The 16,774-nt window shown below is 40.4% G+C and overlaps 2 protein-coding genes across 23 annotated transcripts in view; one reads left to right on the top strand and one right to left on the bottom strand.

Annotated features, from left to right (window-relative positions):
* The window catches only part of RBKS (ribokinase), a 115,169-nt gene extending 105,348 nt beyond the window's left edge, over positions 1 to 9,821 (bottom strand). For 6 of the 9 annotated variants that reach the window (XM_031655516.1, XM_031655520.1, XM_009183910.3 and 3 more), the window contains exon 1: positions 9,273 to 9,436. In XM_031655516.1, the coding sequence (XP_031511376.1) occupies positions 9,273 to 9,418 (146 nt within the window). In that variant the 5' untranslated portion in view covers positions 9,419 to 9,436. The other 3 variants (XM_003908444.5, XM_003908445.4, XM_009183909.4) reach the window with 2 other exon arrangements.
* The window catches only part of BABAM2 (BRISC and BRCA1 A complex member 2), a 456,088-nt gene continuing 448,609 nt past the window's right edge, over positions 9,296 to 16,774 (top strand). For 8 of the 14 annotated variants that reach the window (XM_017947400.2, XM_017947402.2, XM_021925234.1 and 5 more), the window contains exons 1-2: positions 9,394 to 9,518; positions 13,230 to 13,381. In XM_017947400.2, the coding sequence (XP_017802889.1) occupies positions 13,254 to 13,381 (128 nt within the window). In that variant the 5' untranslated portion in view covers positions 9,394 to 9,518; positions 13,230 to 13,253. Of the gene's footprint in view, positions 9,519 to 9,880; positions 11,137 to 13,229; positions 13,382 to 16,774 lie in introns of those variants that run through there. The other 6 variants (XR_002516866.2, XM_017947401.2, XM_009183905.3 and 3 more) reach the window with 2 other exon arrangements.

Consider the following 16,774-nt stretch of genomic DNA (forward strand, 5'->3'; position numbering starts at 1 on the left):
AGCAAAGTCTCAGGATACAAAATCAACACACAAAAATCACTAGCATCCTGATACACTAACAGTCAAACCAGCCAAATTAAGGATGCAATCCCATCACAGTACCACATACAAAAGAATGCCTAGAAATACAGCTATCCAGGGAGATGAGAAATCTCTACAATGAGAACTATAAAACACTGATTGAAGAAATCAGGGATGACAAAAACAAATAGAAAAAACATTCCATGCTCATGGACAGGAAGAATCAATATCATTAAAATGGCCATACTGTCCAAAGCAATTTACAGATTCAATACTATTCTTATTAAGCTACCATGACATTCATCACAAAACTAGAAAAAAGAATTTTAAAATTCAAATGGGGCTGCACATGATGGCTCACACCTGTAATCCCAGCACTTTGGGAGGCTGAGGTGGGTGGGATGCTTCAGCTCAGGAGTTCGAGACCATCCTGAGCAACATGGCAAAACCCCATCTTTGGGAAAAAAAAATACAGAAATTAGCTGGGCATGGCGCTGTGTGCCTATGGTTCCAGCTACTCGGAGGTTAAGGTGGGGGGACTGCTAGAGCCTGGAAGTTGAGGCCGCAGTAAGCCATGCTGTGCTCCAGCCTGGGTAAAAGAGCAAGATTCTGTCTCAAGAAAAATAAGGCCAGGCGCAGTGGCTCACCTCTGTAATCCCAGCACGTTGGGAGGTCGAGGCTGGCAGATCACCTGAGTTCAGGAGTTTCAGACCAGACTGGTCAACATGGCGAAACCCCGTCTCTACTAAAAATACAAAAATTAGCCAGCTGTGGTGGTGCGGGCTTGTGGTCCCAGCTATTCAGGAGGCTGAGGCAGGAGAATCGCTTGAATCTGGGAGGTGGAGGTTGCAGTGAGCCAAGACTGCGCTACTACACTCCAGCCTGGGCGACAGAGTAAGACTCTGTCTCAAAAAAAAAAAAAAAAAAAAAAAGAAAGAAAAAATAAAATAAAATAAAATAAAAATTCACATGGAACCAAAAAGAACCTGAATAGCCAAGGCAATCCTAAGGAAAAAGAACAAAGCTGGAGGCATCACACTATCTGACTTCAAACTATACTTCAGGGCTATAGTAACCAAAACAGCATGGTACTGGTACAAAAACAGACACATAGACCAATGGAACAGAACAAAAAGTCCCAAAAATAAGGCCACATACCTACAACCATCTGATCTTTGACAAAATGGACAAAAACAATCAATGGAGAAAGGACTCCCTATTCAATAAATGGTGCTGGAAGAACTGTCTAGCCATGGGCAGAAGACCAAAACTGGACCCCTTTCTTACACCATATACAAAAATCAACTCAAGATGAATTAAAGACAAATGTAAAACCTGAAACCATAAAAACCCTGGAAGACAACCTAGGCAATACCATTCTGGACATACTACACAGCTATTAAAAAGAACAACATCATGTACTTTGCCAGAACATGGATGGAGCTGGAGGCCATTATCCTTAGCACACAAACGTAGGAATAGAAAGCTAAATACTGCATGTTCTTACTTATAAGTGGGAGCTAAATGATGAGAACACCTGGACACACAGACGTGAAGAATATACACTGGGGTCTACCTGAGGGTGGAGGGTGAAAGGAGGGAAGAGGATCAGGAAAAAGAACTAATGAGAACTAGGCTTAATACCTGGGTGACAAAAAAAAAAAAAAAATACCTGGGTACCACAAACCCACATGACGAATTCACCTATATAATAAACCTGCACATGTACCCCTGAACTTAAAAGTGAAAAAAAAAATAAATTACCTGGTCTTAGGTATTCTGTTATGGCAGCACAAAAGGGACGAAGACAAGCAGTAACAGTGTTTTCCGAACTGCAGTATTCTTAGTGTTTAGCACACTACAAGTATTTCAATATTATAAACAAGTCATCAAAATACTAGAGCAAAACTCATCACAAAGTCTACCTTACTTTGTTCTCCTTGGAATACAGACATGAAAAGCCTAAGGCACAGAGAGCTGGCAAAGGAATGGATTGCTAAAGGAACTGCTTTGTAATAGTACACAGTAGGTGCTTTCTTTGTCATATGCTTTTTTTTTAAGAGACAGAGTCTCCTCACCCTGTTACCTAGGCTAGTCTTAAACCCCTGGGTTCAAACAGTCCTCCCACTTCTGCTTCCCAAAGTGCTGGGATTACAGGCATGAGCCACTGCGCCCAACCATAATTTTTTAATGTATATTTTCATTAAAGGGACATAGTAAATTTCCCACGAATGGGAATGGACAAAAACAATCAATGGAGAAAGGACTCCCTATTCAATAAATGGTGCTGGAATAACTGTCTAGCCATGTGCAGAAGACCAAAACTGGACCCCTTTCTCACACCAAACACAAAAATCAACTCAAGATGAATTAAAGATGAATGTAAAACCTGAAACCATAAAAACCCTGGAAGACAACCTAGACAATACCATTGTAGACATAGGACAGGCAGAAATTTCATGGCAAAAATGCCAAAAGCAATTGCAAAAAAAGCAAAAATTGACAAATGAGATCTAATTAAACTTTTGATATTAGGCAATACAGCTGATAGAACTATGTTTAACAAAATAGTAATTTAATAAATGATTGGTAACTTATAAGCAACTTTTCAGATCAATTTAAGAAGCGGAAAGAATAATGAAGGATGATATTATATTCCTCCAATACTGGGAAAGCATGATACTTTTTGGATTAATATTCCTTTTTTAGTTTCTGAAAATGTGACTGTAAAAGAGATTTCTCTGTTTTAAATACGACCAGCCAAGAGGCTTCTTGACTCTCTAACCTGTGTCCCAGTTAGAAAGCACTGTATTATGTCAAACAAATATAAACTTTGATAGGTACAGTATAACTCTTTTTTATTTTGTATGTTTAACAGGGTCTCAGTCTGTTGCCCAGGCTGGAGTACAGTGTGCAATCAAGGCTCACTGCAGCCTCAACCTCTGGGTCTCCAGTGATCCTCCCACCTCAGCCCCCCAGGAGCTGGGACCACAGGCTCACACCACTATGCCCAGCTAATTTATGTCTTTTTTGCAGAGATGGGGTTTTGCCATGTTGCCCAGGCTGGTCTTAACTCCTGAGCTCAAGGGATCCACCCGCCTCGGCTTCCCAAAGTGCTGGGATTATAGGCTTGAGCCACCACTGTGCCTGGCCATAACTTTTTTTTTAAGTAATCTAGGTCCAATGCTTCATCCACTTTGGATCTAAAAGTTTCTAAATTCACTTATTCCACTATTCAATTAAACCTTTTGAAAATTAGGCACTTATTTCCCGATTTGGCAGGATTAAATTTAGACGCTTGGGTGAATACGAGTCTTATCTCTCAAGCCATCACTTTTAATTGGCAGCATGTAAAAAGATAACACAGAGTTTTAGTTGACATCAGAGTCTATTGCCATGGAAATATAAACATAGGTTTGTATTAAGCTTGTCTCAAAGCAAGTTTTAGGACTGTAGAGAGACTGGAAGAGAGACAGGAAGTCAATTTTATTAAAAATTTATCCTCTAAATGTTGTAGTGCCCTAGGAGATCAGACCCTCAGTGATCTCATCCAGCCTCATGGCTTTAAATACCATCTATACACTGATGACTCTGAAATTTGTATCTCCGGGTTGGACCTCTCCTTGGAACTCCAAACTCTTGTATCTGTCTTCTTGACCTCTTCAGTTGGATGTCTAGTAGGTACCTCAACCCTCCCATGTCCACTCTGTGCCCCTGATACAGCCCTCTCCCACCCAACTTTCTCTGCACACAATCTTCTGCATTTTAGTAGAGGTCAATTTCCTCTTCCAGTTGCAGAGGCTGTAGCACTTAAGAGTAATCCTTGACAGATCTCTTACTCTGCAGCATATCCTGTCAACTCTACTCCAAAAATATAATCAAAAGATGCTTTCTCTCCACTTGCACTGCTTTCCAGCTACCATCATTTCTTGCCCAGACTGTTGGGAGTGACTCTCAATTTGTCTCCCTGCTTCTGTATTTGCCTTCCTTCATGCTATTTATTCTCACATAGCCCTTAGAGAGATCCTATTAAAATCAAAATAAGATTATGCCACTCCTCTGCTCAAATCCTGCACTAGCTTTTCATCTCATGCAGAGTATGACTCAATGTTCTTTAATCACTGATTGCTCTCTCCTGACTCCTTTCTTCTTCTTCAGCCACACTGGACCCCATGTTCTTCACTGAACAGGGCCTTCGAGTATGCTATCCCCTCTGCCTGGAATGCTCTTCCCTCAGATTATGACTTGTTTTCCTTCCTCCTTTAGGTCTTTACTCTAAATGACCTTTTCAGCGAGGCTTTCTGAAGCCAGTAATCTAAAGTTCCTATTCCCATCCCTCTTTACATGTTTAATTTTTCTCCTTAGCTTTTATCTAACATACTATGTATTTATCTTATTTCTACTGATATTGTCTTACTAGAATGTAAACTTCATGAGGCAGGGATTTTTGTCTGTGTTTTCACTGCTGTATCCTCTGCACATCGGGAAGTGCCTGGCACACACTATAAATTCAATAAGTATTCCTCAAATGAATAATTGAAAAAATGGGTGATACAGGTCATAAAAAAATAAGGATTACTAATGAAAGCATGATTAACAAAGGCCTATGAGCCTAATGTCTAAAAATGTTCACACTTTTTTTTTTTGAGGGGGGAAATCTGTCTTTGGAAAATCTTTGACTTTATATCCCATAAGACCAGGGTTCATTTCTTGTATCTTCGTAGTGTGTAACTTTAGAGATGAGTGTTCAAGAAGGAAGAGGATAATGAGAAAAATATAAGTGAGTATTAAATAATTTCAATTGTTTGTCATGCTGTATGAGCTAATGATTTTTAAAAATTATTACTACATAGGACTTATTACTCATAGCTGACTGAAATTAGAAATGAAAAAAACGGTTATTCATTGATTGAATAGCAGTGTCTGGCACACAGTAATGTAATATATAAAGTAAGTTGGGCTTGGATGCCATCCAAAAGGGCTTAGTTATTGAAGCAGTTTTATTTCTGAAGTGAATCTAAAGAATAGGCATGGGTGTCCAGGTTAGTTACAGTTAAATTTAGGAATAAGGCACAGTAATAAAGATATTATCTTTAGACTTGAAAATTATAAATTCTTAGTTGTTATTCCTTATCAGTTTATAAAGTTAACAATGAATGTACAGACTACAAGCTATCAAATGTACTGTAGATGAAAAGGGCAATAAACACTAGTCAGAGTTAGAGGTAGAATGATATAATGGAAAGATAAGAATTGGGGCCAGGCACGGTGGCTCACGCCTGTAACCACTGCACTTTGGGAGGCCAAGTAGGAGGATAGCTTGAGCCCAGGAGTTTAAGACCAGCCTGGGCAATACAGCGAGAGCCCATTAAAAAAAAAAAAAAAAAAAGAAAATATGTATTTAAAAAAATAAAAAAGAAAGGTAAGGATTGGGAAACCTGGGTAGCAGCCTTTACTATGCCACTCACTGGCTGTGTGATTTGGAGTAAGTCATTGAAGCGTTCTTCCTTATCTCACCTGTAAAATGTGAGGATACAATGACAGGCTTCAAAGAGTCTCTGAGAACTCAGTATTGTAGGATTTTTTACTTCAAGCTTAACCACTGTGGTAGCAAAAATAACATACTCTCTGCTCCCCTATCGCAAAGGATGTCCACATCCAAATCCCCAGAATTTGTGAATATGTTGTTACATGGCAAGGGGAAATTAAGGTTCCTAATAAGCCACCATAAAATAAAGAGATTATCCTGAATTATCTGGTTGGGCCTAACGTAATCACAAGCATTCTTATGATGTAGAAGAAGGAGCCAGAAGACTGGGGGTCAGAGTGATGTGATGTGGGAAAGACCTGAACAACCATTGCTGGCTTTGAAGATGGAGGAAGTGGCCACGATGAACCAAGGATGTGGGCAGTCTCTGGAAGGTGGAAAAAGAAAGAAAACAGAGCCTCCTCTAGAGTCTCCAGAATGGAGCTCAGCCCTGCTGTACCTTGATTTTAGCCCAGTGAGACCCGTATTAGACTTCTGACCTCCAGAACTGTAAAAAAAATAAACTTGCATTACTTATTAAGTTTGGTAATTTGTTACCGCAGCAGTAGATAACTAATATAATCATGATACTAACTGTAACCAGAAAAGTTGCACCCAAGTTTATCACAGATGCAGGGTTTTAAATGAAAATCCTATACTCTGATTTCTGTGAAGATCTTCAGAGTCATAAGTAATGAGAGACCATGAAAAGTTTGTTGAAAAGCTGTGGGAATTAGTAGAGAGGGTCTATACGGGAATAAAATTTTTACTAATGATTTTACTAATGATTTTTTACTAACGATTTTACCAATCATTAGTTAAAATTTTTACTAATGATTTTACTAATCATTAGTGAATCATTAGTAAAAATTTTAACTAATGATTTTACTAACCATTAGTAAAATTTGTACTAATGATTCATGTGAAGAAAAGAAACTTGGATATTTTATGAAGGAAAGAATATGGGCAAGAGGAGAAATTCTTCTCTGGGCTTCAGTTTATTTATCTAAAAACTGAAGGACTAGAATAAACAATTTCCAGATTTTTCTAGCTCTGAAATAAGATTTTAAACCCTGATGGATGGATGCTAAAATGGGCCTTTGACACCACTCCCCTACCCCACCCCACAAAGTACTATAGTTATTTTTAGTATCCGATGGTCAAGCTTCACAGAAAGTTCTTAGTTTGGTAACAAGGAAATGGCTCTGAATTTTAACCCTGACACTTTTATTCAGGTAGTATGTATGAGAAAACTTAATTTTCTTTTCTTTTTCTTTTTTGTTTTGAGATGGAGTTTTGCTCTTGTCGCCCAAGCTGGAGTGCAATGGCGCGATCTCGGCTCACTGCTACCTCCACCTCCCAGGTTCAAGCAATTCTCCTGCCTCAGCCTCCTGAGTAGCTGGGATCACAGGCGCCAGCTACCACGCCCAGCTAATTTTTATATTTTTAGTAGAGATGGGGTTTCACCATGTTGGCTGGGCTGGTCTCAAACTCCTGACCTCAGGTGATCTGCCCACCTTGGCCTCCCAAAGTCCTGGGATCACAGGTGTGAGCCACTGCACCTGGCCCACTTTAGTTTTCTTACTCTTCTGCCACTTTACATATAAAATCACGGTAAACATTTAGCTAGGTGGATTTTGCATGGGATGATCATTTTAGATGAAGGTTTACTGAAGATTTATTCTTTATGTAACTAAACTTTATGAATTTTTGATGAAACTTTTTCTAAAGTGAAATACATGTCCTATTTTTATACAAAATTTAACAAGTACCATAAAACCTTTTATTGAAAAGAGTCATCACCAGTAAAAGCAATTGCTATATTGTGTTGTAAACACAGTGATGTTCTTTCTACACAGGTGTCAGGTGTCTGTAATCTATGGCCTGCAGAATGTTCTTGTAAGGCTTGGGAGGTAAGAATGGTTTTTACATTTAAAAAATGTTGTTAAAAAAATGTGACCTAGACCATACATGGCTTGCGAAGTCTAAAATATTTACTATCTGGCCCTTTACAGAAAAGTTTACTGACTCTTGCTCTAGAAAAAGATGTATAGGCCTCTTCAACAAATGTCTCCAACTAGATTCAATTTTATGCTCTGTCACCAAAGGAAAGTATTTTTATCTTGGCACAGTGTCTGACAAAATAGTTCTAATATTTGTGGAAAAATAAAGGTCATTGATATTTAAAATTCTTTTGTTGCTTCTTCTTGTTACATAGTCTCCTACTCACCCTCAAGTTTTCATCAGTCACTATAACTGCCTCTAGCAGTCTCTCCTCTCTACTCCCACCTTTCTAATCTCAGTGGAAATTTGGCAACACAGCTGATAAATATTTTAAGGTAAGGTTAAACTGGTTACATGAAGACCCTAGACCTATTTTTTGAGTAGAATACAGGTGGTTTGGTGCAGCAATTTGGTGACTTATTTTGATTGCCCCAAGGCTTTTTTGTTTAGTTCCACGTTCTCTAATACCCTTTGGAAAAGCAACATTTCAGGACAGATGAGGTGTTACTGTAGTATACCTGATCATTTTTATAACATAAAAGTAGCATTACATCTGAAAAGATATTCATCAAAAGACTGAACTGCAGTAATTGGAGTGGTAGGATTTTCTTGGAATATCTGAATTTATTACTACTTTTACAATGAACATACATTACTTTTATAATCAGAAAAGCTACCTTAATTTTAAAGAAAGATAAATCAGAAGGATCTGTCTACCCAGTCTTACTGACCTAACTCAACAATTTTCATTTGCCATATTTTCTATCATAATTTGATCATAGTTTTTAGTGGTTGTAAATACTGTGTTTATGTTTTTATTTTGATTCATACCTGCCTTGCTGAAAAATACGCTGTAAATATAAAATACCGCAGTAATGCCGACAATCAACATGGGGAAAGCTGACAGACTTTTTTTACTTCTGCTCGACTCATTATTTTATACAATAAGCTCAGACGAATAATATCCAAATTGGATAATGTTACGCTTGACAAAACACTTTACTTCATTTAGTCCTCACAACAACCCTGTGAGGTAGGCACATTCTCGGAGGTAAAATGACATAGGCAAAGTTCCCTGGCTCGTTTGGGGAAAGGCTCAGCAGCCGGGCCAAGAAAGGTCTTTGGGGAGCGCTTTTAGTAATATTAGAGCTTTCACTAAACCCTGGCCTCTTATGTCCCCTCCCCTGAGATTTACCTTTACAGACTCAAATTCTTTCATGCCGGGAAGGCAGGCTGAGGGCTGCGAAAACCTGCAGCTCATACCCGAAGCTAGCACGGTCTATCGCTGGAGACCCAGCGCCCAAGAGCTCCGCCGGGCGCATAGCGCACGGGACACCTCCTCCCCCAAGCCGCAGACTCAGTAACTCGCCCCGGACTAACCTGACCAGGTCGGTCATGCAGGAGCCCACCACTACCACCGCCGCCACCTCCTCCTGCCACTGCCTCCAGGGTTCCCCAGACGCCGCCATCGCTCAAAGGTGCTGCTGTCCAACCTGGACGCTGACCTCTGCCCTTTGCCTAACCCTGTAACCAGAGACGCCGCTCCTGCCTTCCCTAACGACGCGGGCCTTTCAGACGCCTACGCGGGTCGCCCACCTGACTGCCCGAAATCACCCCGCCCACCAAGTGTCCCCTCTTCTTCCTGGAATAGTCTCCGTGCACAGCCTCACGTAACAGGGCCCTCCTGATATGGCAAGACTCCCCGCTCCTCGCCACTCACGGGGCAGGCACTGAGGAAGGAACTGTCAGGCACCGCGGGGACGCCTTTCCGAGCGCCCGGCTCGGTGCGGCGCGGGGGCGCGCACGCCGCCCAGCTCTGGGGCCGCAGAGGGGGCGGGGCGGGACGTCCGGGGAGTGCGCACGCATCCGGCCCGCGGCGCGCGCGCAGGTCGGTGCGTCGGTCGGGGGCGCGCTCGGGTACCTGTACCCCACGTAGTCGCCGGTTACCGATCGGACTAAGTTCCAGGTACCTGGACTGGGGCTGGTGCGGGGAGGTTGGATCCCGAGTCGCACAGGTGGCGTGGAGAACCGTGGTTTAAATATGGCCAGGGGACTCGCCTCCTCTTCCTATGGGGAAGGCCCCCGTTCCAAAGATGCCCTTCTCATCCCCAACACGCTGATCCCCTCAAGAACGAGCCCCCAAGGGCAGATGCGTCTCTTTCTCCATGTATGGCCCATCCCCTGGTCCCTGTAAACCCCGAGTATTAGTTCCTTGTTGCCTGATGAGGGGAACCATACAGTTTGGGAAAGGGGAGAGTGTCCCTTTTAAGACGTCCCCTAGAGTGGGGTGGTCATTCTTCGGGTCTGAGCTAGTTTGTTTTTCTCGAATGTTGCCCCTTGGGGGAAATTGCTTCCACAGTGTAACTTCCCTCGTGCGCTGTATGACGTCGACGTGACGCAGCAGGATGCCACCCCTTTCCGTTCCATGACGTCAGCAGGGCACATGTTTCCGTGTTTGTCATCTATTTTTAATTGCAAGAACCTGGATGGCGCTTTCGACGTCTTTGTAATCCCCAGGCCTCTCATCAAAGGACCTTTTGTAACTTTGTTTTGGGGTAGCAGACCCTTGCAAAAATTGTAATTTTGCATTTTCCTTTTGCAATACGTTAAAATCAGGAAATACAAATTGCAGGAGAAGCATTCAGGTGACTCTGACCACCATAAATATTTGTATATCTGGGATGTATTATAGTGCTGCCATGCGTAAGAGTTGCTACCGGTGGTGACTCCCTGTCCATGTACCCAGTTCACTGCACCAAAGGACCAGTGTTTTTGGCTAAGTGACCTCTGATTTTGGAGTCATTGTATTCCAGCCCCCCTTGTTGTTGTTGTTTTTTTTTTTTAAGAGAAGTCACACCTCCTCGTGGTTGAAATAGATTTTAAAACTGCGTGAAACCTTGCACTGTCAAAAAATAGTATTATGGCTGCCCTAGAAATAAAGAGAATTCGTTCCCTAAGGTGTCATTCTAAAGTCACGACCGTTGCTGAATTAGAATGTATTGGTGTCACTTTTAGTATGGTTTGGCTTCTAGAGCAAGGTTGTTCCTTTTAACATTTGTCTAGTGAATCACTCAGAACAGGTTCAGCAGTAGCCCAGCAATAGTCCAGTGTGTTTTTAGTGGTAAAGCAATCATTTGTTTAAATTTGTTACTTTTTGTCTGTTCACATTTTATAAGATATACGCTTTAAAAAATCACCTTGATGCTTTTCTCTTTGGTGATCGAAGTTATCAATGTTTATTTGAGAGGAAGATGGGTATAGTGGACTTGGAGAAGCCGGATTCGAATTCTGATGCTTCAACTTCCAACGTTCAACAAGTTACTCTATTTTGTTGAGCTTTAATTTTCTATTTGTCAAGTTTCTTTAGCTTCCATTTGTCAAATGGGAACAATTATTGTTCTCAGGGAACAGAGTTGGGGGGAAGTAAATGAAATTACAGATAGAGGTGAGTAATATAATGCCTGATAGCTGGTAGATAGATGTCTAGAATGTGTTGGTTCTGTTTCCTTCTTTTGTAGAAACAAGAGATAAAGTAATAATAGGTACTGTGGGAAAAAACACAGAAGAACAATTTTGTAATATAGGTGAGACCCTTTTGCTTTTTTGTAACATGGGTATATTTGTACTTAGCATATGACTTTGATAAGCATCCCTTCAAGAATTGTGACATAGACATGAAGGTGGAAATGTTGGCGAATGGAAAAAAATAGGCTTCAAAATTATGATGTGGATTAGTATACTGTTCAGAATCAAATGATAATAATTACCCATATTATCTGCAAAATGGGAATTAAAATTCTTTCTTTACTACCTCAGGCTTGTGAAGATCAACTGCAGTAGTATATATGGACGCTCCTTATAAGTGATAAAACATTTTAAAAAGTACATGATTTTTATGATTGGTAGTACAGTGTTAGATGTTTAGTCTTACTTTGAAATGAGAGAATAGTCGGGGGGGGGTCATCTGTTGAGTGGTCAGAAGAAGAGCTTGTTTTATATTTACAAAAAGGATGATTTTGGAACTGAAGTATAAGTATAAAGGTGTTATAAGTATCTTGAAGATACTTCTGGGTGTCATCACTATATAGGGTCAAAGTGTTATTTTTTGAGCTATCAAATTAGCAAATAAATTTATTATTTACTATCTGAAATAATACATTGAAACAGGTTCTACTTTTCAACATTTATTTTAGCAAGGACTTGCAAGTTTTCATGTGGTATAATGTATGAAAACTAGAACCAGAACATCATTTACTGGTAACTTGCTGGAAATTAATTTTCTTTTGATGTGGCATTATTCTTTAAAATTGAGGAAGGAAACGATCATTTGAATCGACTTATTCCTCTGAAGGAAGAGGCTTTCATTTAGAAATCTATTAAGAAGAATTCGTGTACTCTCTCCCCCAGCCCCGTGAGTTTCCAGATAATTTAGATATGATGTATTGGTTCTACTTTTGTGGTTTTAAGTGTAAGGACTTAGTGCCTTAAAGTCAAATACCTTAAGATCCGTGTTAGTCTGTGTTGCTTGATAGCTGCATAGGTGATGTTTTCATAATTTAATTGTCAAGTAGATTTTTGCTATATCTATCCCTTGGATTTTGTTATGTCTATTCCCCTACCAAATTTTTTTTGGGGGGGCACATTATCTTCTCTCCATACAGAAATATTTCTCTAACTTTTGTCCCCTTACTCATTTATTTATTAAAAAATGTTTATTGAGTGTTTAGCATGTGCCAGGTATTTCTGTTAAACCTTGGGGATTCAAAGTGTAGTCCCTGCAGGGAAGAGATCACATAAACAGGTAGTTTTACTACATTGTGGACGGAAAGATTATTAAGAAAGGTATATCAGCAGTGGGCCGGGCGCAGTGGCTCACGCCTGTAATCCCAGCACTTTGGGAGGCTTAGGCGGGTGGATCATGAGGTCAAGAGATCGAGACCATCCTGGCCAACATGGTGAAACCCTGTCTCTACTAAAAATACAAAAATTAGCTGGGCCTGGTGGCACATGCCTGTAGTCCCAGCTACTTAGGAGGCTGAGGCAGGAGAATCACTTGAACCTGGGAGGCGGAGGTTGCAGTGAGCCGAGATTGTGCTGTTGCAGTCCAGCCTGGCAACAGAGTGAGATTCCGTCTCCAAAAAAAAAAAAAAAAAAGATATATCAGCAGTAAATAATTTCTAGTAAGGAATAGTTGCAAGCAGGTTAGCCTGTTGTAGGGTTTTATATGGTATTATCCATCAAGTTTTTACTCCTTGTGGGGACACAGAGGGAGAGATTGCTAACTCAGTGATGTGTATGTTTTTGTGTTGGGATAGAGGATTGCTAGCAAGGGCTCCTTGGACTCAACTAAAATAGAACAAGCCAGTTGTGAGATAGAGTGGGACCACTTTAAGTAGAGTATGGCAGTGTAGAAATCAGCTTTGGGAAGGAAGAGGGAATTGTATTTCAGGGGTTCCTTCTGTTCCTGAAAAGCAGTGGTGTAGTCCCAGTCCTGAGTAGCTGAGCAGAAGTGAGGTGGTTTCTTCTGGAAGATCACTGGAAGAGGCTGCGCTGGAGATGGGAAAGGAATTATTTATTCATGCAAGAGGAACTGCTGTATGCTGTCCAGTTTTCAGGAAGCGTGTTGTATCTAGTCCATTTGTAAGCCCTGATCATCATTCTTTCCTTCTACTTTCAGTGGTGATTTACAAGTCAAGTTAAAATGTCCCCAGAAGTGGCCTTGAACCGAATATCTCCAATGCTCTCGCCTTTCATATCTAGCGTGGTCCGGAATGGAAAAGTGGGACTGGATGCTACAAACTGTTTGAGGATAACTGACTTAAAATCTGGGTATGTACCAGAATGAGTTCAGTGAATGTACCAGAACCAATTCAACCTTTACCTAATGACAGCCGTTCCTTACCAGACTCATAAAAGTTGACCACGACAGAAACCCACCAAGTCATCATCTCATCATATTTTGATTCAGTTGGTTTTGTTCAGTTCTTGACATTTTATGTTTCAGGTTATTTTATTTGTGTTCTGGGTCATTGTTTTATGACTAGAATGTTCATGTCTTTTTTCTGTTTTTTCTTTGTGAAGAGCATGCCGTCAGAGTTTTAGAAGTGTGTTTTTCATTCATTGGCTTGTTTTCTTATTGTGTTTGCTGCAGTCCAGCAACAAACATATTCTGAATCTGATATCATTTGATGAACTCTCTTAATATGAAAATTATAAAAGCTAGTCAAAATGAGTCATTTCTCACAATGGGGTTAAAACAGTAAGATCTCACACCTAGAAATGTTGCATTAAAAAACAGATTTTTTTTTTTTCTGAAACAAATTTAGATTTACAAAATAGTTACAGAAATACTACAGGAAATTAGCATTGTTATAATATTGTTAATTGTCCTACAGGTTTTATTTGAATTTCGCCAGTCTTCCCATTAATGCCTTTTTCTTGTTCCAGGATCCAATCATCATATCTTCTTAGTCTCCCCAACAGTGACAGTTCCTCAATTTTTCTTTGCCTGTCATGACCTTGATGCTTTTAAAGAGTACTGGCTACTTATTTTGTAAAATGTGCATCCACATGGGTTTGTCTAATGTTTTCTTTTTGTTAGAGTGAAAAATATGTTTTTTCCCAAGTGTAATACAGATGTGTTGTTGTACCATCCTCAGTGCATCAGATCAGGGAATGTATGATGTCCAGATGCCTTTTTACTACTAAGTTAACTTTGATAATTTGGTTAAGTGATTACTGTAAAGTTAACTGATTTTTCTCCTTGTAATTAGTTAAGTACTGTATTTTGCTGAGAGAGGCTTTGAGACTTTGCAAATATCTGGTTTCTCATCATCCTTTTGTCCATTGATTTCAGCATCCATGGATGATTCTTGCCTCTAATTATTACTACTTTGATGCTTGTCTAAGAGTGCTTTTTCTCTTTTTCTCATTCTTCCCCATTTATTAATTTGAATTCTACTATGAAGAAACACTCTTCCTTTTCCTTCAGTTATTTATTTATTCAGTTATTTACTTATGCCAGTATGAATTGTTAGGTATTTATTTTTCTCTGTGGGTTATAAATTAAATATTATTATCATTTATTTTGTTGGTCAGTTGTTCCAGCTTTTTGTCATTGAGAACTCTATCAAGTGGCTTTTGTGTCCTTTTGATATATCCCCATCATTTTTGAGTACTTTCTTACTAGAAATGTTGCCTTTTTTTTTAAAGATGGAGGAAATTTCATTGGACTCTGGGATTTGTGGGAGGCATAGGCATAGGCATTGGGCACTAGGGCAAGTTTGCACGGGCCATGTTTAAGGTACCTTCTTGGATATGGCATCCACAAATGGAGCTGTTGGTATGGACAAAGATGCAGCCAGAAATCTCACTGACCTGGTCCAGGGCCTCCTCCTGAAGAACCTGCCATAGCTTGGGCTGGGGCAGCTAGCTTTAGAATGAGTGGGGCTCCTCGGGCATATACTGTACTACTATTGTCTAGTCTGGTCAGTATAGATAACAAAGATGATGGCTGGGGTAGGGGCAGCCTAGATTCCAGGTGGTAGAGTTGCTTCTTTCAAGGGCATCTACCTTTTGCCATTTCCCATCTCTTTCCACTTAGGTGCACCTGGAATCACTGGGCCAGGGCCCCATGCCCTGGTCTGGCAGCCAGATGTGCCGATAGAAGCCTAGTCTCTGCAGAAACTCTTCTCTAAGAGTTAGTTCCATTACACACTTGAACCTTACCTTGGTTGGGCTGGTTCCAGGTGGAATTAAGTTGCGCCGGCATTCAGGCTAGTGGCTAGTGTATGTCAAAGTTGCCCCTTCTTCCACTGGTAGGTTTTATTATCTGTTGTATCCACCTCCTCCATGAAGTTCTCGTGTATCTTGTCATAGAGGATGCCCACCATATTGTCCTCTTCACTAGACTCCAGCAACTGGGCCAGCAGCTTGTGTCCAGCTGGGTCTGCACTGCTCAGCTGGGTCTGCCATTGCTTCCCAGGTGACAGGGCGTTCATGGTCTCTGTGAAAGATCTCTGGTGATGGTCATGTCAGTGTCTCTGTGGGTAGTACTTTTCACACATGTCCACCATGATGTCACATGAAGCTGATTTTTCAAGGTCCTTGGTCTGCACCCTCTCTGCATCCCGTAGTCTGGCAGGAGGCAAAGCAATGTGCATGTCAGTGTCTTGTCACAGTGGATGGTGCCCTTGTGTGTCTCCATTCATGGCAGTGCCATGAGGTTGCTGTGGGATCATTTGGGTAACAGGATGGACTCTGAGAGAAGCATGCAGTGCTGGGTTTGGAGGGGTGTTGGCAGTGGCGGCAGCAGCAGTAGAAGTAGAAATGCTGTATTCTTGATTCTCTTTCATCTTTCTCCTTGTTAGACTCTTTTGCCGTTTGCCATCTACACGTCTTGCTGTTGTTTGACTAAGCTAAAGACTTGGGTATCAGAATACTGACTTACGTTCTTTAGTGGTAAGATAAAAAACTAAGACACTTCTTTGGAATAGTAGGATTCTTTTGAAAACATCTGATACTATCTTCAATTTCATTAATCAAATACTTACGGAGCATTTACTATTTGCTATCCATTTTGCTAGTGTTAGGTTAGTTCCTTTTATGTTGAGGCAAGAGGATTTGGTAGAAAGAACTCTGGTGGAGTTGGTAAGAAGAAGGTTTTAACTTTTTTTTTTTTTTCTTCTAGAAGTTAACTATACACATTAGAGGATTTACAAATTAACTTGCATCCTTAGATAAGCCAGGGATTGGAAAGTGACTTTTTAGGCTTTTTTTTTCTTTTTTTTTTTTTTACTGCTTTAGAATTTTTGCCATTTAGTCAAGCATCAGGCCTGGTGCTCAGACAGACTTCCCCAGCTTTTAAATGGTGGTAGGAAGTGGGGATTCTGAAATAGAGACTGCATATAGGATTCATTCAGTCTGAATTTCCCACATTATTATAGACAATCTAGATACAGATTGGAGCCTCCTAAATTACAAAATGCTTTCTTTAGATGGACTCCATCTCTAATTGAAGTCATCAAGATCAGATCTCAAGAGGGTATTTTCCAGTTTCCCTCACTGTAATTTTTGGCCTGCAGAAAGTAGAGTGATGTACTTCCTTTACTGTGCTCATTTCTTCTCAGTTTGTGGTTTTGACTTTGATTTCCTCTTTCTGGGATCTTTAAATCAGTGTATTTTTCTTCTGGGTCTGAGAATAAAAAGATTTTCAGATGGATC

This window comes from Papio anubis, chromosome 14 (genome assembly GCF_008728515.1).
Source record: "Papio anubis isolate 15944 chromosome 14, Panubis1.0, whole genome shotgun sequence".
NCBI classification, from domain to species: Eukaryota; Metazoa; Chordata; class Mammalia; order Primates; family Cercopithecidae; genus Papio; species Papio anubis.